Source organism: Pholcus phalangioides, unplaced genomic scaffold (assembly GCF_987345545.1).
Source record: "Pholcus phalangioides strain wild (caught in Gottingen) unplaced genomic scaffold, Ppha-v1.0 ptg000003l_1, whole genome shotgun sequence".
Lineage (NCBI taxonomy): Eukaryota > Metazoa > Arthropoda > Arachnida > Araneae > Pholcidae > Pholcus > Pholcus phalangioides.
The window spans coordinates 20,487,644-20,513,782 of record NW_028301596.1 but is presented as its reverse complement, the minus strand read 5'-3'; the positions used below and the strand labels follow the sequence as shown (position 1 = coordinate 20,513,782).

Here is a 26,139-nt window from a genome sequence, read left to right as displayed (position 1 = left end):
AAATAATCTGGAATTCTGCATTTTCATCTAAAAGAAATAATTCAGTAATTTTATTTCTTTGATAAATTCTAAATTTCCATCAATTCTGTAAGTCTGCATTTTTATTTAAAAAAATGTATATGTGTATAAGCAAATGTATAAAAAAAATTTATAAATCTAATGCTACTATACAGTAGAACCTTGATTAACTGGGCTAAATAGTGAAAAAGTATATAAAAAACTATAAGAACTGTAACTATAATAAAAAACTATTAAGACTGGGTGATATACAGTATAAGATGAGCTACTTCATATGGGAAATAAAATGAAAATGTCTGTGAGAGTTTACTGTAGTACACTGGTCTTTGTCCTTTAGGGACAGCTGGTGTTTTATTGGATTATAAGACCCCTGCCCCTATATATACCATGATGGTGTCACTACTATTGGCAGGTTAGAAAATGTAAGAATGAGAAATTTTGGCTTCTGTGTATAACTTCAAATAATACAGTCGAATCCCATTTTAATGATATTGTAGCGAAAATCTCGAAGGGGAGTTTCACTGTATATAATAAGGCCACTTTCATTAGACTTTTTGGGGGAAAAACACCCCTATACCATTTGCCGCTGTGGTCGCGATGCGAGGATCCGGGTTCGAACCCCACAGTGGTGGTCGGCTGAAGTTGGTTTTCTGTGGTTCCCAACTTCAAGGCGCAAATGCGAGCCGATCTCCCCGTTAAAAAGTCTCGCCACGGAGAGCAACAGTCCTACAACGATAAATCATTCAATCATTACACTTCACTCATAGTTAGAAAAACTGGTGGCAGATGGCAGCACTACACATAACAAGCATTACAGAGAAACAAAAAACTTCACGTCAGGTTTCACTACACGTACACGCACATTCCCGCATGTACCGATTCGTTGGGGGTTCCACGGGGGGGGGTGTGGGCGGGGTGCATGTATGGTGTAGCTGTAGCAGTAGTAGGTAGGGCCTCCAAAAAATGGCTCGGGGATCCATGATGTCTTAAATCAGCCACCTCGTTGGGCAATTTGCCTGTTGTGGCGTTGTATTTGTATTTAACTGATTGAAAATTTCAAGAAGTTATCAAGTAGGGACCTCAGAAAGGCCCCTATAATCATTTCAATTTGAAGCAGGTCACTCAAATGATCTGTAAATATGACGTGGGTCACTCAAGTGATATGGGAATGTGCCGCGGTAATCTTTCTTTCTTTCCTACCGAGCACAACTCAGGTCTATCGCCATGGGCAATTTACTACCTAGTGAGTTGTGCCGGAAGTGTAAGTGTGTGTACCTAACAGTCTGAGCGCGGATCTAGTGTTGGGCTTGATTTTTCAGCGCAGCCATCTATATTTCAGAAGGGAAGTACGACGATGAGAATCACATAAACTAATAATTTCAGAAACATTTCTCAAGTGATTTCAGATTAAAATCAATCTCAGAATTAATTAATTTAATCAATAATTGATCAGAAAAAAAATTATTTCAGAACTAATCGAGAAATTGATAATTAATAAAAGAAATAACTTCAAAATTATTAAGTCTTCAATTATTTTTTTTATTCCTATTCAACTCGGGGTCGCATGAGCCTCCTTCAATTAAGTGTTACTAAATTACATAAGCTGGTGGCCCGCGGGCTTCGTGGGAAGTTTCAATTTGGCCCTCCATGTCTGAAAGGTTGAAATTAAATGATCTGTGAATGGGCAGTGGGACATTCAAGTTGTCTGAAAATGTGCCATGGGCAGTGCCGTCTTAACGCATGGGACTATCGTGGCACCTCAAGAGAAGAGAGGGGCCTCACAAAAATGAGAACTGATTGAAAATTTCAAGAACTTATCAAGTAGGGGCCTCAGAAAAATCACTTGACCCAGGGGGGACCATGATACTGTTAAGACGGCTCTGGCCATGGGCCACTTGGGTGATATGGATCCTTGTCGTGGGTCACTCAAGTAAACTGTAAATGTGCCACGGGTCACTCAAGTAAACTGTAAATGTGCCGCGAGTAGCTCAAGTAATCTGCAAATACGCCGCGGGTCACAAATGATCTGGAAATGTACCACTTGGTTCATATTTACAGAATTTCAGGTTTGAAGTCGCGTGCCACATAAGGTGAATTTAGAGGGCCATATTTGCCCGCAGGTCATGGGTTGAGCATTGTATGCAGTATATCTTCCATTTATGAATCAAAGCCATATAGTTTAATAATATTTTTTTTCACAGCAATGGTCCCACCCAAACGTGATTAATTAATCCTAATCGATCAGAAACCGAAAATATCCGAACAATGCAACCGAAAATCCCAACGATATCGTGGCTCTCAAATAAATTAGCTCCTCCTGTCGGGTATATCGAGCGAATCGCCTCTGATTTTCTTAAACTGTGTTATCTCAGCATATCTATTGGAAAAAATAGCGTTATCTCTGTGCGAAGCGCCGTACGTGGCAGCCGAAAAAGAAAATCAACTATTTGTAGACGTTGAGTCGAGGGAACACCAATCAGTCGCTCCTTGGCCTTCGAAGTGATCGCAAAAAAAAATTCATCCGTTTTATCCGAAAATGAAGAAGTCGATTGTCAATTACCTTCAGGGGCTCCTCCTGGTGGTGCTCGTAAGTAACCAAATATTGAACATATTCTCTCTCGATTGTGTCATGTATATTCAGTGCTTAGAAATTCTTACAAGTAGGAATAATTTTTATGCTCCTTTTAAAATGACTTACACATGATTTAAATGACTTACCTCGCTACAACGGTACCCGATATAACGATAAATCCCTCTGTTACGATATTTTTCAAATCTTGTTTTGAATTGCCTTGGGCGAGGTAGCCCAGGTCGATAAGGTACTCGCCTACTGTATCAAAGGATTTTTATATGTGTCGCGAATTCATCCTTGTCGGAAACTTTCCTGACAAAGGGGTGAATCAGAAATGACGACATGACCACAGAAAACGATTGTTACCGCAAGGAGTCCCGCACCGAGGAGTTAGCGCAACAACCTCTCGGCGAGTATAAAAAAAAGGCTGCCGTTCGGTATCAGCAATAAATTGTAGGTCCGGGTCTAATTAGCCCTCGGGTGCTAAAAGTGACCGTGGCGCGACAAAAATTATCAAATTGAATTGCCTATAATCTAACGTTAGACATGTCTCGACAGGTACGGCTAGAGGCCACCTGCCAATCCAGGTGATAAGCCTCTAAAGTTAGCCGCCCCTAAAGACGACCCTGGTGAGAGACTGAAGGGCTTTCTAGGGGAAGGCTCTTGCTCTCTGTGAAGGTCTCTCTCTGAAGGTCTAGGGGAATGTGGGGAAAAATATGATTTTTACATCTGCCTATGAAGCAGCAAACCATCGTTTACCAAGCAAATTGTTATTGACCATATATCCATGGGCGGAGATACGGGGGGGGGGGGCAATGCCCTCCTTTCAGGGTCAAAGGTGACGTCGACTGATCTAATGTATATATGCATGTATGAATTCACATCATCATCATCGTGCCGCCCCCCCCCCCAGACTTCCAAGTCTATCTCCGCCTATGCATATATCCTGATTTTAAAAAAACCGTCCCGTTTTTGGTCCAGAGTTTCATCGTTGTTAATTATGCCAAAAGTAACGTCTTTCTACACTACACCTGTTATTGATTGATGAGCCGTCATATTTCACTCTGGTGAAATCCCTTCCTTTCGTGATTGAACTTTTTTATTAATCTGAGTAACCAAAACAGTGTGCAAGCATGTCTGACCAGAAAAGTGAGCTAGACAGCAAGGGACTAGTCAGCGAACGACCAAAGAGGGGCCTAAAGGGTGTGCAGGCTTAGGAGTGACCTAGAGAGTGATCAACAGATTTTGAAAGCATGTGAGTGACGAAAACAGTTTGCTAGCACGTGAGTGTGTTAGTGACTAAAAGAGTATACAAGCATGTGAGTGAACAAAAGATTGACCTAGAGGGACAAAGTCAATGAGGGACTAAAAGAGTTATCTATAGAGTGAGGGACCAAGTCAGTGAGCGGCGGTAAGTGATGTGGAGAATGGGGAGGGGACCAGCTCACAGTGACTAACCAAATGAGAGTTACCTAGAGAGTGTATGTAAGCATGAGAGTGACCAAGAAAATGTGCTAACATGTGAGTGACCAAGTGATTCAAAGACGGAAGTGTATTTACAGGGGCGGGATCTAAACGGCCCATAGTCCAGGGCGACAAGTTTGAGGAATGAAGTGCTGAAGAAAACTAGATTAAAGCGGAGGAAATACGGGCAGAGAGAACCACATAAATATTATTTATTTATTTATACAATATTGATTGGCCGAGGCCTATACACACACACACACACACACACACACACACACACACACACAAGAGGATATATATTATATATATTATCCACCTGTGAACGACATTTGTGACTTCAAACGTCATTGAAAATACTGGAAAAACAAAAATAAATAATTGCACCGCAATTGTACTTTCCGGCAGTGCCGTCTTAAGGCATGGGGCCCACCCAGGCACGGCCCGGGGGGGGGGGGCCTCACAAAAATGAGATTTGGTTGAAGTTTTCAAGAATTTTCAGGTAAGGCCTCAGAAATATCACTCGGCTCGAGGGCCCACGATGCTCTTAAGACGGCCCTGCTTCCGGGGAAGAGAATAGATAGTAAAAATTGTACAGGAACGAATAATTTTATGAATTTTTCTCAGATGGTGCCGCCGCCCCCCCCCCCTTCCCCCATCCCAAAGTAAAATACTATAACATAAAAGATTATTCGCATGCGAATTTCGTCATTCAAAGCAATGTGTGTGTGAACAATATTACTCAATCTTTTTTATTCCTACGTAAGATGGTGCAATTATAATTAAAATGATAACAACAAATAAGTGATGACGTCAGCCTTGCCACTTTGCGTGGTAAAGGCAGCGTTGGCATCAATGACTATTGCGTCAATGGCTATTTGTGACATAAAAGAAAGATTGTATTTCTCTTCTCTCTTTTTCGTCGATATTTTAATCAGCACTTGAGAGTTTCTAAATATCAAGTTACAGTTTGCTCTTAAATATGTTTCGTGCCAAAAAAAAAAGATAAGCGTATTTAATAATGTAAACATTGTTATTATTATTGTTTTAGGTTGTTTTCGTCCAAGACCACGAAGCTAAGAATTGTCGTTATGAAACGGACTGTAGGTCGAACGAATGTTGCATGACACGTTCCTTCATGTTGGGTGGATGCAGGCCCTACGGTGAAATAAGTGAGTATATTATTCTACAAACAATAGTGTAAGCATGAGAGGCATTGACGTATTTACGTGGGTAGGGGAGGGGGGATATTAGCTGGCTATGACCTGTTGAGGCAACTTCAGTGGGGGGGGGGGCAAATTTGAGGAATGAGTGGTCAAGAAAATTAAAACAGAATGGGAAAGGATGGCAAAACCATAAATCCTCTTCTTATTATAGATCCAAGAAGATCCACTGGCCAAAAACCCGGCCAGTGAGTGACCAAAAGAGTGACCGAGAGAATGTGCAAGTATGTGATGACTAAAGGAGTGACCCAGAGGGGGCAGGACTAGGCCCAATATGCGGCCGAAAAGAGTGACCTAAATTGTGCGAGCATGTTAGTGTGCAAGCATATGAGTGACCCTAAGAGTGATGTATAGAGTCGGATCAGGTCACTGCGAATGTACAGGTCTCATCAAACTCTGGCAAGGTAATCACGCCCTTTGTTGTAATTAGTAGGGGGGGAAGGAGGGATGTTGGACTATTTGTGCCCAACTGTTACTACTCTGGGAGAGTCGTGGATGTATGACAGTTAGAGAAAAAAAGCCGCTGGTAAATATGATCTCTACGGCAAAAATTTTTTTTTTTGAAATTTGACCCATCTTTTTCGAAAAAGCTTATAAATTTTCTAGATACCATGTGGACCCCCCCCCCCCTAAAACAGTGGTTCTCTTCTGTCACTCGCGGCTCCCTTGCTCTATACTCATGACTCATCTGTTGCTCCTAGAATAGTTTAGTACATTTTAAAACAGTGTTTCTCAACCGCCGTGCCATGAGTGATCGCAGTTTCATTTTTCATATTAATTTCTCGTTAGTTGTGTGTATGACCGGGCCTTTCACTTACACAAAAGACATTTACCGGGCCGTGGGCTTCCAAAGGTTGAGAATCACTGTTCTAAAAAAGAACCTCTTAAAACCCATAAATAGCCACACGCAAGAATATTTCCAGCTTGGCACGACGACCGTAGGAGCCGTGAAGCACACTTTGAGAGACATCGTCCTACTGTTAATGGCAAGAATTATGTACAGTCATTCATGGACAGTTATAGTGAATAAATGTTATTCGAATCTGTTGGCCACAAAATTATGGGCTCCCGGGAGAAAATAACCCCTTTTCCAATTTGGAAATTCAGACTAGTACAGTTTGATGCGAGTCATTTCATATACGGTAGAATCTCAACTATCCACCCTAGTCTCTTGGCGCCATGACGTCCCCAAATCATCGGAGCTGTCGCCAAACTTCGCTAAGTCTGTTGCCAATTTAGCGATATTTACAGAAAAACGGTAATTTTCATTTTTACATTAGATATTGACTATTTACAGGCGATAGTCACTAATAAACGATAAATAAGAATTACAGTATTTACATAATTTTTAGCAACAATATTTATATTCTTGGACTTTCTCTTTTTCTGTAATAAAGTTTTAAAACGTACATGCAGTACATAACGAGCATTTACATCATGTATATATTCATGTATAAAGTACTGACCCGTGCTGTGCCGCAAAATATGATAGGAGTGGTTTTTGATATTAATATAGTGTTTTTGATGGTATGGGGGGGGGGGGGGGTATGAGAAGTGAGAATTTATAGACTCCGTCCTATTCAGCTTCTCTGTTATCCGGCCCGCTCTTCCGCCACATTAAGCCGCATTCTAGTGTATTTTGTACTGATTTTTTTTCATGTATACTAATTGTTATTGTTATTATTTTTGCAGACAGTCCATGTCAACCAGAAGCCAGGAAATCGTTCATGGGTGACATGTACCTAAAAATGTGTCCTTGCAAAGAGGGATTGAAATGCATTGCCGAGAAAGAAATGATCGGAGATGTAAGCATTTACAACAACAAACGGACATTATACGGGGTATTTCAGGAAGAGAACCCCCCCCCCCCATACATAACTTTGAGTTGGCATTACTTGAAAAACCAGTGACAGATAGAAAGATGCTGCGAGTCGTCTTTGGTGGGCAGGCCTAAAGTTCCAAATAAACCGGTTTGTGAGATTAGTCATAATATTTACTAATAGATGGCGCCACAGTCTCAGATAATTGCAGATCTGGGTCAGATCACATTCGGAACGCCTGTCTTACCTCATAGATGAACTGTTCAGTCTAATACAGCATTTGAGAACTCTTGTTCTAAACCAGGGGTTCTTAACCTATGAGTCACGATCCAGATTTAGTAGGGTCATAGCATAGGCAACGAAAACTAGGGGGGATGAGGTAATTTGAGCTCCTCCCCCCAATAATTTCTGAACAAAATTATGTAGTTCACCTAGGTAAGGGAAGCTTCCTTCTCCTGGTTGTCCCGAATATACGAGCTCAAGCGCGTACGCAGGAGAAGGAAGCTTCCCTTACCTAGGTGAACTACATAATTTTGTTCAGAAATTATTGGGGGGAGGAGCTCAAACTTTCAGCCCCCCCCCCTAATGTTTTCTTCATGTCTGAGCGTCTGGGTCGTAGCGAGCTGCCGAGACTTACGGATCCCCTTACAGAAACAAGCTTTTGAGCTATGGGTCCTGAACCAAACTTGATTTGAAAGTTCTTCCGAGATGGGACGTACAAATACACTTACAGCCAGGTAAGCTTGAGCAACGGGTCACGACCCAAACTTGATTCGCAGGAGCTTCTTAAACGAATCGTACTAGTTTGCTTACAGTCCTGTTATAAAAACACTTTTATTGCGCCACCAGTTTGACTAAACCGTCTTGAAACGGGTCACGGAAACTGATCTTGTTATTGATTTTGACGTCACGGCTGAAAAAAGGAGTCAACAACCCCTCCTCTAAACAATAACCTTAAAGCTGTTTCGCAGAAACAACTCGCGAAGTGAAACGACTGCGGCATCATCCATTAGCTAAAATTCCAACTAAGATTACAAGCCGGTGTGTTTGAAATTCTGGGCCCGCCCATCAAACGCACCACTTCCTCCATCTTTCTGTCTACATCACTTTGTTCTCAACTCTGTTTCCAAGCTATGTCATCTTAAAGTCAGGGAGTCAAAGTTTTTACTTTCTGAAATACTCCGTATATGCGCATTGTAATTTCATGAAAGATTTGCAGGTCTCGTTTATATTGACATATATTGAATGCTTAACACCGTGATTGCTTAATTTCACTGCCTTTACAGAGTATCATCTACATAAATGGCACTTGCCAGGAGGACAAAGGCGACGCAGTGACTCAAAATTCGACGCCGACCGAAAGAGCACCGCAACAAGTCATCACCCGATAAGTCAGAGATCGAACAGAGCCACTCGCATTATATCGACATTATCATTTTTATCACCATTTTATCATTGTTTTTTTTTAATCATCATCTCCTGTCACCATCTTATCGCGGTATTTATTATTCTGTGTGTGTGTCTGAAAATAAAATATTTTATCTGTTTTTTTACCACAATTGTCATCTTATCATCATTCCTGGAATTTTCAGTTTCGAATATGGGAAACCCCCATTGTGATTACCACAATATGGAAACTGACATTCCAGCGTGTTTCATCCTAGTACATCTAACAGCAGGGCCGCCCTTATAACAGGTGCGGAAATGATTTCGGGCTCTTCAGCCCCGATTTCATATATTTCGAGGGAGGAAGGGAATTATCATCCATAGATTCATGCATTAGCACCGAATGTTCGGGAATGCTTAGGATGACCATATTTCCTCGAGAGAAATACGGGAAATTGGGATTCCAAATACGGGACATCACCAATTACCGCCAAAACCAAACAAAGTTGCCAAATATTGTTGAAATTACGGAAAAATCGCAATGGCGGAAATGAACCATTACTGCAAATTGCAGTGGATTAAAATGAATTCCACGAAAAAAAACGTTCATCGAGACAAATGTGGGCGATTAATATTCTCATTTATAGTTGTAATTATCATAAAATAATTTATGAGTTGAAAAATAATGTGAATCTTTGACTTCGGTAAAGAATAAAAATTCAAGTAGGCTTCGTGTAAAATACGGGAAAAACCAGGACACTTTCGCCAAAAAGTCAGGACAACCAGAAAAACAGAAAATACCGGGACTGTCCCGGGAAATACGGGACGTATGGCCACTCTAGGAATGCTGAAAAATATCCACTCAAAAAATTATTGACACAATCAGAGGTGTCGGTAGTGTTTCGGACCAGTGGATGTGCGACTTGATCTTTATGTAGGGAGGGGGCAATTCGATTTCTGAACAAATTCTATGGGTGCTCAGACCAGCGTTACAAGATACTGTGGGTGGTCAGGCATCCACTGGACACAAATAAATGTAAATTAACACGAAAATTAATGAAAAGTTTGAATCGATTGAAATTTTTCAGAACTAAAGAAAATTTTGGATTTACGAAAGAAATTATTTCAAAAATTCGAACTGAAGAGAAATGAAATTGACGAATTAAAAATGAGGAATAACTGAATAACTAGCTTTTGATCATTTTCTGCACACGAGGGCTAACTAGGCCGGGACCTACAATTTATTTCCGATTCCGAACGGCAATCTTTTTTTTACTCACCGATAGGCTGATGCGCTAACCCCTCGGTGTGGGACTCCCTGCGGTAGCAATCTTTTTCTGTGTCATGCCTTGCACCAATGAAAATTCAGAATTGATGCGAGAAAAATCTCGGAATTCATGAAAATTCCTGGCATGAGAAACCAGTCCAGCAGGAGTGATTGGATCTGAACCTTTCTTTAATCTCTTGTACGTCAGAAACGTTCGTAAAGCTTCAGCCAGCGATCCGCCGCTGAGGTAAAACAACTTCACCAATGTCTACATCACAATGAAAACCTTGTGAGCGCCAATAACAGGAAAACTAACAAATGAGCTGTTAATCGTACAACCTGCATTTTATAGGACCCCTATTTGCATATTTCCAGTGATTTGCTTTCGTGCCGCACCCTCTATCGACAAAAATTTGATTTTTCTTTTCTACAACAGAAAAAAAAATCCCACTTCGTAAGAATTTTTTTCGCAAACGCATTCAAATGTACGAATTCCACCAATTTTTATGAGTGGTTTAAGCTGTTTACGAATTCATGGGATATTCCCCGTATATTAGACATAATTTGCAGAGAAATTTAATTTTCGATGCATGCGAAATAGCGTATACGAGTTTTCAGGGTCATTTTACTGGTGGGGCTGATGCACAATAGGTTATTTCATAGGTGGTTTCCCCTATAGCTCAGTGCCCGGGGGGCAATCATGATTCAGCCGCTCCCACAACTTTAAAATTAGATAATTTTGTAATGGTGTTCTTTGTTCCCACCTAAAACTGCCACCCCCCCCCCTAAATTTTTCTGCCCGGGGCAGTTGTCCCCCCTCCCCCAGTTACGGCCCTGGCTCAGTGGGATAAAGCGCCGGTGTCTCGCACGTGAGAATTTCGTCTCAAGCCGCGCCTGTACAGGACACCCACACCCTGGAGCGAGCCCCGATGGGATCTTTTGCGGATCTCTTTCTAGTAAATGTCAGGGCCGTCTTAAGAGTATCATGGGCCCCCGGGCCAATTGATTTTTCTGAGGCCCTACCAAACAACTTCTCGAAAATTTCAACCAGATCTCATTTTTATGAGGCCCCTCTTCGCTTGAGGCCCCCGGGCCATGCCCGGGTGGGCCCATGCCTTAAGACGGCACTGGTAAATGTATGGAGGAAAGAAACCCCGAGACGAGATTATTCCCGAGCAGCCCTATCAATCTCTTAATTTGAAGAGGACCACTGACATATTTTTGAACTGAAATCCCCGCATCTACATGAGCGAGACACGAACTCCTCGTAAACGTCTGTGACCATAAAGAAGTTGTATGCGTGGGCTTGTTTACCAGCCGCTGGTGCACTTTTTTTCCTCTCGAAAACTTTAGCCACTAAAGCTGGTTGCGTGTGAGTGAGGTTGATGAGCCTTTTCTCCAACAGCCTCCGCAAACAGTTCTTTATTTACTGTTTTCTTCTCTTTCTCTCACCCCCCTTCCATCTTTTAGTCCCACATTTGCCACTTTCATACTTCAAATGCAAACACTCTCTTTTTGATCTAAAAAAATCCAACATTACAGGCAAAAAAAAAAAAAATGTTCGATTTCGCCCAGTTTGCTACATTGACGACGGTATCCGTGCTCATAACCTTAATAGCGGTACTTATTGGAGGATGGTGGTTGTTCGCTAAGGTACTGCACCAATCAGCAGCTAGGCTAGAAGAGACAGAGCAATCAGGTGTACAGATCATAGATGAATCCAGTCAGCTGGAACAAATACCATTCGAGACATTGAAATCGACAACAACGCATGGAAAAGGTGAATTTGTTTTTTTTGTCAAATATTTCTTCAGCAGACTGGTGACGTACAGTACATGCATGACCTGATTCTCATAAGACGTGGAAATTGAGGTAGGGTGGTTCCATGGAACCTTAAACTGCGACCAGAGGCTATTGTGCTGTCAGAGCCGGATTTACGGTTTTGCCCCCGTTCTCCCACTATAGTCTAATTTTCCTGACCACTAATTTCGCAAATATGCTGCCCTAGGCTATAAGCCGCTTGTGCACTCGCTCCTGATATGTCCCTCTTTTGTTCACTCACATGTTCGCACTCTTTCTTTGTCACGTTTTTGATCAAACCCCCCCCCCCCTCCACCTGTAAATACGCTTCTTTATTCAAGTCACTCTCATCTTTACTCTCCAAGTCACTCTCTCCCTCATTTTCTAGGTCATTCAAATGCTTGCTCATTGTTTCAGTCACTTATATGCTCACACTCTTCAGGTCACTAATTGGCCCGATTCTTCGCTCTGTAAGTCAATTTTTTTGTCGCTCACTGACCTGATCCGTCATTCTCTAGGTAACTCTTTTTGTTACTCAATGAGCTGATCTCCCGCTCTCTACGTCATTCTTTTTATCTTTAACATGCTTACACTTTCTAGATCACTCGTTTTGGTCGTTCGCTGACCTGGTCCTCGCTCCCTAAGACTTTGTTTTCTGTCACGCACAGATCTGGTCACTCTTTTGGTCATTCACATGCTTGTTCACGCTCTAGGTCATTTTCATTCACTCACTGAGCTGGTCTCTCTCTAGGTCATTTAGAAGTTTGCACATAGTTTGTCACACATGCTCACACACTACCTAGGCCACTCTTCTGGTCACATAATGACGTGGTCATTCACTCTCCAGGCTCACTCTTTTAGGCCTGCACACCCTCTAGATCAGTGTTCCCAAAAAAGTAGGAAATATCCCCCCCCCCCCCCGGTGGAAAAAAAATGGAATTGTTCAGGAGGGCAACAGAAGCTACGGGTATAACGTAGGATCCTATGGGTACGCTTGAGTAGGGGGAGAGCGATGAGAGAAATAAAAATTCTGAAGAAGGGGCCAATGGAACAAAAAAGCTTAAAAAACTGCTATAGATCAATCTTTTGGTGGCACACCTGCTTAGTCCCCCAATCTCTAAGTCATTCACCAACCTGATCCCTTGCTCTCTAAGCAACTACCTGGTCACTCTTTGTGGTCTATCTGTCATTCACATGCTCTAGGTCACTCTTTTAGTCCCTCTGTCTCTGTCATTGGTCACTAAATTACTTACTCTCTAGGTCACTTTTGGTCATTCACATGCATACTCACCCCTCCCCCTCTAGGTCATTCCTTTGGTCACTTGTTCTCTAGACAGAGGTGGTTTTATGGCTTCACTGCATGTGAGCTACACAAATCTTGCTGCCGCCCTTCTCCCTTTCTCCTAATTTGCCTCCCTGGGTTATAGCACGCTAAACCTCCACCAGTAAATATGTGCCTGTGTGTGTGCTAGTTTCATAGGATCTTGGTCAAAGCAGTACAAGATCCCAGAACACATCCGCACTGTACATGCACCTCTTAAACATTCCTCTGGGGAATCTCTAACGAATTGACACATACCAAGAAGTGTTGTATATGCATGAATGTATTTATGATGTGAGAGTTGTGCATGTTTCATGTTAAAGTGCTGCCATCTGTCTTACATACTTAAAATGGCAGATGCCTAAATTTTCCTGTTTTCCCCAAAAGAACATTGTTGAAAGTCTGCCTACTCTCTGTGGGCACAAACATGTTTGTCATAATCAATATAAACCACAATGCACAAAGTTATCATGGGGATCCCCTCATGTACCTGCCTACGCATTTTAAGTCGGCCCGCAACTAATGAATCTTCTGTTAAGTGTCCATACTCATGCTTTACATGGAAAATAAAATTTGAAACTTTTCTTTCAGACATGAAAGAAATCTGGTCAGAATCGCAGTCTGAAGAAAACTCTGAAATACTAAAGAAATACCTGGAAGAGTATGTCGGCGTAAACAATATCGAGAATTTAGGAAATATCCTGCAGATAGGGATCACAGAACTGACTAGTTTCATTGAATCGAAGAGCGGCAGCCAGGTTTCTTCCTCAGATATCTCTGAAAAACTACTTTTATTTGCCTTCGGGCAGATGCAGCTCATCCTTTTAGGCACACTGGATGACTCGAAACTGCAGGAGGATCTGAACCAGTTGAAGGAGTATTTAAAATCCATGATAATGATCTTACCTGACAACGTGGAAGGATACAAATCTAAAGAAAGGTAATAATCGTTTTACAAGTATCGCAAGAAATACTGATAAACATCCAATCAGAGGTGTATTTGGAGGGGGGGGGGAATTTGAGGAATGGGTGGTCAAGGAAATTAGAGTAGAATGCGAGAAGGGCAGCAAAATCATAAATATGCTTATGCCTATAGAGCAAGGGATCATGTCAGTGAGCAATCAAAAGAGTGGCCTAGGTCACGAGGGATTAAGCCACTTCCTCGACAAAAAGAGGGACCAGGTGAGTCTGCAAGCATGCGAGTAGCCAAAACAGTGTGCAACTGACCTGATTACTCAAATAGATAAGCAACCTGGCCATTCACAGCCAAGCACTTGAGTAGCCAGGTCAGTGTGCAAGCATGTTAGTAGCCAAAAGAAAGACCAAGTCAGTGAGCAACGAAAAGATTGACCAAGAGAGCATGTAAGCATAGGGAAATAAATGACCAAAAGAGTAACGTCATGAGCGAGGGACTTCAGGCTGAAACACACTATTTGATGTCACGTAATTTCCATGAATAATTATTCACACCACCACCTCAGTAGGCCTATATTGTTTTGGCCTTTAGAGACAGAGGCATATGTGTGGGGATGATGGGTAAGCAGACAGGGAGCATATGGAAGGAATCAGTTGTCAAGAAAATTAGACTGGAATGGGTAAAGGTAATGCAAAAACTCTAAATCGACCTCTGAAATCCAACTTGAAAATATTCAAATATATATGAAAATGTTTCACTTAATTTTGATTTGACAAAAGAAATTTCTCAATAACTGTGTATATTTTACAGGTCCGACTCCACACAACAAGTTCGGAAATTAGAAGATTTAAAAGAGAAATTCCTAAACACCATTGTATTGATGTTAAAGAAAATTCCGAATGCACATAGAACTGGGAAAATATACGTGGGAATTTTACTTGAACGCACCGAGGACACAGATGACAACAGCCTGAAAAACGAAGCAAGTAAGTAGATATTTCTGACAATAACTATAAAGAGTGATAACTATGAGTAATAATACTGATCACTGATAAAAAAAACCTGATGTTTAATTATTGACTGAATACGTGTCGATTCCTAGACTTGAAAATCTGTAGTGTCGCATGATGACAGAGTTATAGAGCTGGAGCTTCCGGTGTAAAGATGTGAAGAGAATCGATGTAAGGAGAAAACATCACACCAGGAGGATTCTCATCCATTTAAACAAGGTGGAATCGAGAAAAAGAGGTCGAATTCATTTTAAGTCGTCTATAGTAGTAGATCACTTAAAATGGTCAAAACAGATAAATCAACCAGGACGGTTGAAACATGCTTTCTGCATGATTAGAACTACACCTGGTTAAAGCGAATGCAACCCTGTTTTAAAAAAAAACATATTTTGATGTTTGTAATATTTTGATAAAAGTAAAAACTGATATTAATTTTAAATGAAAGAAAACAGTTCAAACTATTACTACATCAGTTTAAGACCATTTCAATAGTTTCAACCACTTATGGCCAGTTAAAACCACTTTTAGCCGGTGGCCTGGTCAAAACCAATTTTGACTGGTAAAATCTGGCCTGGTTTAAAACAATGGTTGCCCAACAGCCAGGGTAAGCCTGATTTAAATCAGGTGATGTTTTTTTTTTTTTTAAATCACTGATAGAAATAACGAAATTGAAATTGATTTTCCCTTTATTTAATTTAGTATAGTATGCATGTATTGAAATGTGGTCAAGTTGTTGATTAAAAGAAATATAGAAATTCTGGTAAATATAGGACCTAATCTCTAGATACAGTGCAAAAAGATAGCCATTATAAATCGCAGAGAAATATAGGGAGCTAATCTTAGATATAACTGCATTAAGTATTTGGAATGCGGCACGATTCACCTGATAAAAAAAAGAAGAGAAATTTACTTTTTGTATAAAGCCTTGAATTATATGCACCGAAGGCATAGTGGGAGGTGGGGCTTGGGGGTCTGGTCCCCCAAAATGTGAGAAAATGACAGAAAAAAGATGGCCAAATCTATTGTTCTATCACTTTGGTTTCCCCCCCCCCCCGAACAAAATTTCTGGCTACGCTTGATATGCACCTAATTGTTTATTTAAAATAATAATACCGTTGCACTAATGGTATAAATACCTAGAGATGTGAGGCGAGAATATTCTCCTGGATGTAAAAATTGGAGAATAATTGAGAATATTAATTTTTCTTTTAAATAATGAGTTTTTTTACTAATTTTGTTTATATTATGAAATATAAATCAGTTTTCATTGACTGAAACATTTAAAACAAAACAATTTTTGGCATAATCAGCTCATAATGACAACTTTTGGTTCGAGAATGTTCTCGAAATATGTATATCAAGAGAATATTTTCTTGATCATGAGAGGTTTTACAATTTTGGTTTCAAAGATTTTAGAAGCCTTAAGATTAAAACCTTAGAAAATTATATTAAAATTAGATAAATTTTCTGAAATAAGCGATTGAATTGATGCTGAAGGACCCTTTAATTGTGCATCGAAATAATCGAGAAACCCTGCACTATATGCAATACGAAATCACCATGAGGCATACACTTGAAAGTTGGAGAGGGATTCATAAATGAAAACACTTTCTGCAAGAAAAATGTTAATTCACAAAGTTAAAATTTGGGCATAATGACCTTTCATGTTGCATAACCAGATTTTTGGTGTTTGTATTTCTTGCTTCGTTTGTTTATAGTCTGCTTCTAATAATTTGTTTGTTAGTTTATTCATTAATGCTGAATTAAATTGGGTGGGAGATTATTTGAAACAATATGAATTCTCGGGGTTGGGGGGGGGGGGTTCTGTCTACTTTTTTTTACATAGTCTTGTTTTTGTGGAAATTTTACTTATTTTTGTGAAAAAAAATCAGAACAACTTCGGTATAAGGGACAGGTTGGCGATTTTCGGCGCCAAACATATCCGACGACCCCATCAAAAGTCGCCAAGGCCGTTAGACACATTATAGGGGCCGGAAAAAAAAAATCGCAAGCATAGAAAATAATGAAGAGAAATGAAAACAAATAAGATCTGGATTATAAATATGATTATATATATGATTATAATATACGCTATTGATGCTCAAGCAAGCATAAACATGCTAAAAACCAACAACCATAATTATAATAATAAAAATAATTATAAATTAGTAATATTTAGTAAATAGCAGTTGGAAGTTTTAAAAGACACGCTAGAAACAATAGAAAACAACCACCAGTACCATCTCGCTGTATTTTTTTTAAACAAAGAACATTCTAGAACAACGACAACCCAGCAGGCAACGGCAACGCAGAACACCAGTGCATAGCTGCCAACTTTTGAAAATGAAAATTCGGGAGATTTTCGCGCGAACCCATATTTTATGCTAAAACCACTCCCTAATAAATACGAAAGGGATTTTTCCAAATGAAATAGGGATTTTCTACACATAAAAGTTAAAGCGTTGGGGAATAAAATCCCTACTCGAAAAACTGAAGTCAAATTAAAATAGGGATTTTACACACATGGAAGTTAAACCCTTGGGAATAAAATCTCTACGCAAAAAACAAGTGAAATTGGACGCCAAAACTTCAAAATGGTGATCTAAAAAATAAATAAATACTGTGTTCAATCAGAAACGCTGTGAACAAACATTCTGCGCGAATGACCCCAAAATCATCGGAAGATGAAGGGAAAGAGTGTCAATTTTTGAAGAACACTGACTCTGGAGACACTTGCTTGATGTTTTTTTTCATTTCACATGGGTGATGATGTCAGTCTTTCCACCATGACCGATGTTTATGTCAGTAACACAACTTGTACAAAAAAGGAAAAGTCGGCCCTCTTCTGGAACGTTTGATGAAAGGAAATTCATCGGAATAAGTATCTTGAAAATTTATTAACTATGTTTTTGCTTATCAGTATTCATGTTTTGTTATATCGCACGTACATAACTTCAACAAAAGAAATTTTGACCATATGCGCGTCACTATAATCAATTATTATCCAGGACTATTGGCTGCTAAGCTATTTCCCTGCACGATAAGACAAACAACTTTCTTGTTACCATCAGAGGGTTTGTAAAATGGGGAATTTCCCCATTTATATGACGTTTGAAATCATTTCGAAAGGAGAAAAAAAAAAGAGGCTTCATGCCCCACAAGAAATTCCTTAAGGATTGTTTTCATAAGCGGGGATTTTTTTTTAATGAAGTAGAGAATTTTTAGGGACAATTAGAGGGATTTTTTTGATTTTCGTAAAATTTCGGAAGATTTAAGAACTTTTCGGGAGGTCGAGGGATGAAGCTAAAATTCGGGAGATTCCCGGAAAATTCGGGAGACTTGGCAGCTATGCCAGTGCACCGGCACCTTATCGTCGGAAAAAAGTTGCCAAGTTGGCGTGTCCCTTATACCAAAGCTGTTCCGAATTTTGTGAAGGGTCCAGAAAACTGGCCCAAATTTTGGTTGGGCAGACCCCTGATTCTTAATAATTAACACGATTTGTTATAATTAATAAGGAGTCAGTTACTTTAAATAAGAAAATGCGGCCAACCAAAAAAAATTCCAAGTTTCCAAGCGCTATATTCGCTGAGATATTCAAGTCCAAAAACCTGAGAAAAGTTGGGAAAGGACAACATAAATGAGGGAAAGTGTTGTGTCCTTTACTTTTCGCTGTCTTTTCCTAACTTTTCTCTAACGTTTTTTGAACTAGAATATCTCAATGAATATTGCTCTTAGAATCATGGAAATTTTTCTGTTGAGTTCAGGGGATACAGTGCAACAACTTCCTAACTGGAAGTTAGCGGACAGGGTGTCCATATGTAAATTAAGATTTTTTATTTTGTTACAAACTGTATTTTCATTCTCAAAACTGGTACAGGATAATTTCTGAATGCCTTTTGAGATAAAGGCTGCATTAGCACTTACAGAACACCCTGTATACTGGGAAGGTATTCTTCCATTATGAATACGACACTTAACACTTTTTACCTGGACGAATTCTCACAGAATCATGCATGACAGTTAGCAGTCACACTGGAAGTAGTAGTTATATGTTATACGCTTAGTATAATGTCAAAGGCATGAGGAAAGAAACAAGTCAAAACATGGCAAATTAGTGTCAAAAATGTGTGGCATGATTATAACGGAAAAGTGTGTATGTGTGTGCACCATTGGGAACTTGCCAAATCGTACCATTAATAGAATTTCAAATTAAAGTAATTACACAAAGTTATTCACACCTTAGAAAGATCATATACTAGGTAATTTATATTTTCAAGTTTCCGTCTCACTCATCATATACACAAAGCGGACTGGACAATATCCGAAAGCATCGCAGCATTTTTACTGTCCTTTTTCATCTTCTTCTTCATTTTTTTAAACGCGTTCTTCCTCGCCCTATTCTGCTGAAACTCTGGGCGCAAGTAATGCTCCCTATTTGAATCGCTCTCTTTACCTTTCTTCTTCTTTCCGAATTTGACAGTGACTTCTCCTCCGACGGCCTGATCAGTGTCCATACCTGAAGCAGTTCCTTGTTGAGCACCCACACCTTCGCCATCAGCTTCAGCATCCTTTTCAAATAACTTGTCGAGTTCCATGCCTTCTTCCGCAGCGGATATGTCAAACGCTTTACCCATTTCAGTCACAAGTTCAGCAGACACATGGACAGTAGGTTGGTATGTCTCAGGTGGCTCTGTGAAATATTTTATTATGCCACTGTTCCAGTCGTTCAAAAGCTTACGGGCGGCCGCACCCTTATCTGGTATGCCCCCTTTCTTGAAACGGCCCAGTCTCTGAGATATATAACAAAGAAGTTCTTCGGCAGATTTGAACTCCCCTATTTTATAATACTCCATGAGCTGCTGGCGATCGGCCCTCCGCATTATCGCCTCCGCAGGAGATATCGGGTCATCTAGCTTCTCTATCTTCACAGCGTTATGAAGAGCCAGTGATGACAAAGTCCCTTCCTTGCCGAACACTACTCCAGGACTGTCCAGCAACCGGATGTGTTTATCCAATGCAATCTCCTGCATGCTCTTTGTGACACCGGGTGTCGCCCCCACAGTGCATGCCCTGGAACGCTTCAGGCTGTTGATTATACTGCTCTTACCAACGTTGGGGAACCCAACAACTCCTACTTTGATAGACGTCAAGATATTCTGGTTGCGGCAGTAGTTGCCAAGTACCTTGAGCAAGAAATTGGCGCCCACGCAGCGCCTGGTCGACTGCATGGACTCGCTCATGTGGATCGCGGCGACCTTGGCGTGAGACAGGTGATCAGCCTGGGTCTGGGTGGACGCCTTGAAGGCGACCGTCGGGAACTCTTGGCGCAAGTATTTCAGCCATTTCTCCAGGTTCTCACGTGGGATGAGGTCGATCTTGTTGAGCAACAGCACGAGCCGCTTGTTGGATCCCGAGTCGAGTATCATCTGTTCGATCTTCGGACACCTGGTCCCGAGCGGATCCCTGGCGTCGAGTACCTCGATTATGACGTCAGCGGCTTCGACGACCTTCTTGAATTCTCTGAAGTAGCTCCTAAACATTTGGCGATTGAAATGGTCGCTGTATTCGAAGCCAGATTCGTCTATGGGAATTTCAACGGCAGGCGACGAAAGATCCGCCAACGCTGTCTTGAAGAAACGCTTCTTGTTCCTCTTCTGTATCTGTCCTAGGTTTCCGGAGCAAGAACCCAGTATCGCCGCCACCTTGTCCTGATGTGCCTCCGTTTCCAATACTTTACGCGCGCCATGTTTGATGTTTATGTCGGACACGCCAAGTTTTTTGGCGATATTTTTTTTATCTCGTCTATTTCGACGCTTAATGTTTGCTAATTTCTTGCGGACGGCAGACAATTTATTTGCGTTTTTATAAAACTTACCCATCGTCTGTTTTTTGTTTACATCAACGATAACAGCGGCGTGTGTTGTATCGCGGTTACGGTTCTCAAGTATTCACTCCACTTCAATTTATTTCGCAAAGAATCGGGTGAGAAGAAATTAATATTTTTCTCCCCTCTAATACTTTTTATAAACTACAAAAAAATTTTCCTTATTAATAAAATTTGATTTTTGTCATTTTGATATATATAAACAACACGCATTCATTCCATGACCATATTTGATCAACAAGAATACTGTAAAAAACGAATCGATGACAACATTCACCAACAATAACGCCAAAATTAAACGAGGTGGCCATTATTGCTAAAATCAACGAAAAATCACCAACCACGGGAATCGACTGAATGAATTCTATGGGGGGTGGGGGGTGACCGGCAGTATAATTTACAGGACACTTGAGTTGTTCGAGCCGAACCAGTCGACTTAAATTTGCAATATAGTGCTTCATTTCCCGTGGTTGGTTCGGAACACATTTTCGGATCATTCAAGTGACCCGCATCACATTTAGAGATCATTTAGGTGGCCCGTGGCACATGCTTGAGTCAAAGTAACTTAAGTGGCCCCGCGGCACATTCCTGGATCACTCACGTGGCTCTTGAGATTTAAATGGATCATTAAAGTGACCCGCGGTTCAGATCACTTGAGCGGCACATTTCCAGATCACTCAAGTGGCCCACACTCTCCAAAAGGTTGAGCACCTACCGCAGTAGTTTTTAAAGTGGATGTAGAGCGGCATGTTGGCGATACTAATATAATTATGTTCTCAGTGCCTTCTTAAGTGTTTTTTTTATGGATGCAGCATATCTATTGGACTGAGAGATACCGGGTGTTTCACGAAGGACCCCTGACTTTGAAAATAAATAACTCGGAAACGGTGATAGATTAGAAGCATGAAACCAGTGGTAAATTTATTAAAAAAACTGTAAGAATCTGATACAGAAACCTCAAACATTTAGTTACAGATTGTGCAGATAGATGGTGCCACAGGTGGCATTACAGATTCCTATAAAGATAGCTCAGACGCCAAGAGCGACAGTCGTCGAAGATTTCGCCGTTGAAACGTTACCGCTATTAGCGTATAGTGAAAGAAATTCCGAAAGTGATGTATTCCATGGAAGAACGTGTTTATTGTGTTGGAGAGTATATACCACCGATTAAATCACAGCCCTACTGCCACAAGGAGAAGATTTCAAGTCGCAAAAGGCCCAGATGGGAAAACAATTCGTGAGCTATTCAAAAAATTTCGACAGACAGACAACGGGGCCGATGCGTTAGTCGGAAATGTGGGTCCCACCCACTCCGTCGTTACACCTGAAAATGCTATGGTACTTGCAGCAGTTATTGAGCGTCATCCGAATAAATCTGTCCGCAAACTTACAGCTGAATCCGAAATGGTTAGCGAAATCCTCTCGTTGTCGTTCAGCTCAAACTGGTATGGCGTGCCGGCATTGAATCTAGTACGGAAACATGTGTAATGTCTTCCGCAGGATTCTGTACGCACTGGATGGCGTGAATTTCGAATTCCTTACCTCCGATTTGTGAATTCTAATAAACTAGCACTTATAATTCTAATATCTCAGCACTCTAATATCTCATATAGTTAGAAACGTTGAATTTTCTTTGTTGGCCTCAGGAGAGACAGAGTAACAACTTTCTAATAGGGTTTTTGAGCAAAGGGTGTTTCGTATAAAGAGTTAATTTTTTTTTATTTTAAGAACTATACAACCCTTGCAACATGGATAACTAACCTCAGGTCTACACGTCATTTGTCTGTTCCAACTTTCTCCTCTAGTTGGAAGCAGGGCCGATTTAAGAGTATCATGCGCTCTCGGGCCACGTGATTTTTCGGAGGCCCTACCTGGTAAATCCAAGAAAATTTCAACCGGATCTCATTTTTGATCTCATCATTGTGCGTTAAGACGGCACTGGTTGGAAGTATGCCTCTAGAGGATCAACGGTTCACTAGTAAAATGCGTCAAGGGGAAATTAAGTAATCACCCTGTCCGTATTGATGAAATAATAATTTTAGGCAAGCGGTATTTAGTTTTTTTTTACTTTTGTGTTTCAGTGCTATTTTTGCTTTATTCTCAGCTCGTATAGCCAAGTTGCTCATGATTGGCACGGAATCCTTGTTCCAGTCATTGAGAGTGTGCCTTTCGGCTCTGTCAGCTCGTTCGGACGTACAGGACAAAATATGCGTCGAACTAAGGGAAATCAAGAACGGTCAAGACTTATGCTCTCGAGAAATAGTCGAAAACAAGGCTTCACTTCCAATCGCCACTGCCACCGTGCTAGAGGCTCTCGGACTTCCCGCAGCAGCACCTCAAGTTTTCTATCGTGACAGCGAAGGTAAAACTTATACTGCAATTTCAATACAATTTAAAGTACTTTGATGAATAATTAATTATTTTTTTTATGCGTTTAAAACGGCAGGTGAAAAGTTTATCAATGGTAGAATGCATGGAGATGCTAAAAGAGATAACCGCTGTAGATTTTCGTGCACTATTAACGGATCCGAAAACGTGGGAAAAACCGAATGAGTTTGTGCCGGAAACATTCGTAGATCCCGTCCATAAGGAGGTTTTAAGGAAAAAGGAAAATGTTCTCTGTCACGTCGCTATTATCATTTCCCAAACACTGTATGTATCTAGCAGAACCGCAACTAGGGGAGGAAGAGCAGGCGGGTCTCGTGTCCCGGGCGCTGGACCAGAGGGGGCGCAAATTTTATTCTCAAACCTCTCCTCCAACATTACAAGGGAGGGCCAAAATTCACACTTGCCCCGGGTGACCAAGCATTTAGTTGCGGCCCTGGTATCTAGGGTTACCAGAGTCGAAAACCGAGGAAGGAGGAAGGCTGCGATGGCACCCTCGATGACGTCATTTTTCCTAATTTTCATAACAGATGGCACCACTTTCCTTTCCAAAAAAAGAAACTCACCATCGCAATAATTTTTCCCAATTAAAACAGAACCGCTATATATGTTGTTGAAATTTGATAAATCCTGTTATGTATAATCACCGGCTATTATGCATAGTGACCAACCATTTTTGTAAGTTTAATACATTTAAAATTTTTTCACATTTTACCGGTGATTATGTGTAGTCCACAGCTCATATTGGGAAGTATGATGAATCATCAATAAATTATTTAAATTTACAGAAAATTTTCCACAAACGTAAGTCTAGGATGATGGATTCGATCAGTGATGTTGCTTATATTCAAAAATATTAAGAAATGTAAAGAAAGCTAACATTACAATGCTTGATGATAATTTACCCGCTTTTTATTCTCATAACACTTATCTATATTTACCGTATTTTAATATGTATAAAGGAACCCCTTTTGCCAAAAATTGGGTCCAAAAAATAGGACGGGTTCCTTATTATATGCATAGCGGGGCTAACGAGAAAGAGCCCCGGGTGCATAGTATGTGACGTCATCAAGAGCTCTTGAGCGGGTGTGTATTCCTGCCATGGCCCCCATATCCTGGACCAGAGCTCCTAGGATTGGACCTTCGGTGGGCCCCAAAAGTTAATTTAGATAGTGTGAAAAAACAAAAAATGACAACATATATACGTACCTTGAAAATATTTTCCTCCTACTTCATGGGCTCTTTCAGTGTTATCTGCTGCCATCTATCCTTCGAATCAGAAACTTCCAGATTGATAATACTTATTTTAATTTTGTGGGTCTGCTGGTCACGAGATTTTATTTAAGATTCAACAACTAACCAAGTTCCCATAAGGGAGTATCTCAATCTTTTTCATGCATGGTTCTCTCTTGCCCTAGAGCTTTTTGAAATACTTCCCTTTCTAGTTGCCTTACTTGCCCAGTCAACGCTCATCCGCAGCTTCCCAGAATAGTTTAACAAAGAAAGTTTTCTAAGTACGAGCAGGCACTCATCACAGAGGTCGTCCACTGAAAGTGTGTCTGATTTTTCAGTGCTGCCATCTATATTTCGTGTGTAAAGTGTAATAGATGACTGAATATTTGTACTGTTTGTAGGCCTATTTCTCTCTGTGGCGAGACTTCCTAACGAGGAGATCGGATCGCATTTGCGCCTCAAAGTTGGGAACCATAGAAAACCAACTTCAACCGACAACCACTGTGGCGACGGTGGGGCTCGAACCCGGGTACCCCCGATACGAGTCCGTCACTATGACCACTCGACCACCACAGCGGCGTCCTCAACATACTGCAGCAGTCAGCAAGGATTCTTCACAGACTCCACAATGGTGAATGGTGCATAAAAATGAGAGAAAAGAGATAAGAATCGTCTCGAGCTCACGGGTTAAATCCCGGTCAGCCCTATCCTGTAGGGCCCACGATTGCCATGGCGTACACTTTGAGAGCCACTACTACCATTAAACCACAATGTAACTCGTCCATGTTTCTCTATGGAATTTCTAACGAATGAGTGCATGTTGGAATGTGTGCGTACGTGATGAGAACTTATTGTAAAGTTTGTTTCTTAGAAATGATTGCGTTGCGATGTGTTCAACTAGTGCTGCCATCTGCCTTCCGATTTCGGAAGCAGATAACTTGTCGTGTGATGTTCACATTTTTAAATGTTTTAGGCCTGATTATGCGTGTTTCCTCTGCGGAGAGACACTTTGAGAACCCCTGCCATGAGGATAAAAGGTTTATATGTTCTAGTAGCTATACTATCACGTATTATTTGGCTTTTTTTTCCTTCATTCAATTAGGTGAGAGGTCGTGTCCCGCACAAGCGTTTGTGGAAATCACGTCGCTCGTATTAATAACGTCTCTGGTGCAGAAGTTCCACCTGCTGGAGGCGTCGCCCACCGGTGATGATGGTCGTGACAGCAGCAGCGGCCACGGAAAAACCACCGATTCATTCCCGAACCTGTCGATCGTTCCACGAAATCCAGCTTAGCCTTGAACCGACAACAAATCTACTGATTACACTTTTCTCGATACGTTCCGCGCACCAGTTGTGGTCTCTTCTCCAGCTTGCTTACGCTTCTTTTTTTTAAATTAAAAACGCGCGAATGTAATACACGTAATATGTATTCATGCAATAGCAACTGCTGATCATTCGAATAAAAACTTATAAAAAATCAAATAGTTACCATTTTTATGCGATAGGATGGTGTTATTTAGTGATAATTTTTACCATAGTTTGGATTACAATATGCACAGAGAAAATGCCATAAGTCATGGGATAGTAAAGTCAATAGGAAACTTTAAAGGCTATTGACACTGATCGTAGGTAGACTCATCCACCATCTTTTAGCGTCTGAATACAGTATTATTGCAAATCGCTGTTCCCTTTATCCATCGTTTTTTTTTCAATGTTTAAACGTCCCTTTGGAGCGGCAAACAATTTTTTTTTGTTCAAAGATGTAAGATGAGTCCGCCCTCCTGCCTACAGAGGCAGGCGACCTCGTCGCCTTCCATCTTGGAACGGCAAAACCAGTTTT

The 26,139-nt window shown here is 40.8% G+C and overlaps 3 protein-coding genes across 3 annotated transcripts; 2 read left to right on the top strand and 1 right to left on the bottom strand.

Annotated features, from left to right (window-relative positions):
• Window positions 1-2,448: 2,448 nt before the first annotated feature.
• LOC149088246 (venom protein 164-like) lies at window positions 2,449-8,650 on the top strand. The gene is made up of 4 exons (XM_089245826.1): window positions 2,449-2,605; window positions 5,106-5,226; window positions 6,970-7,082; window positions 8,384-8,650. The coding sequence occupies exons 1-4, from the start codon at window positions 2,555-2,557 to the stop codon at window positions 8,486-8,488; spliced, it is 390 nt and encodes a 129-aa protein (XP_089101952.1). The 5' UTR covers window positions 2,449-2,554; the 3' UTR covers window positions 8,489-8,650.
• A 2,495-nt stretch (window positions 8,651-11,145) lies between these two features.
• Window positions 11,146-25,781, top strand: LOC149088244 (uncharacterized). Its single transcript, XM_089245813.1, has 5 exons — window positions 11,146-11,530; window positions 13,463-13,811; window positions 14,598-14,773; window positions 22,786-23,043; window positions 25,402-25,781. The coding sequence occupies exons 1-5, from the start codon at window positions 11,308-11,310 to the stop codon at window positions 25,590-25,592; spliced, it is 1,197 nt and encodes a 398-aa protein (XP_089101939.1). The 5' UTR covers window positions 11,146-11,307; the 3' UTR covers window positions 25,593-25,781.
• Window positions 19,046-20,738, bottom strand: Ns1 (Nucleostemin 1). The gene has a single exon (XM_089245802.1). The coding sequence runs from the start codon at window positions 20,674-20,676 to the stop codon at window positions 19,090-19,092; it is 1,587 nt and encodes a 528-aa protein (XP_089101928.1). The 5' UTR covers window positions 20,677-20,738; the 3' UTR covers window positions 19,046-19,089.
• Window positions 25,782-26,139: the final 358 nt, after the last annotated feature.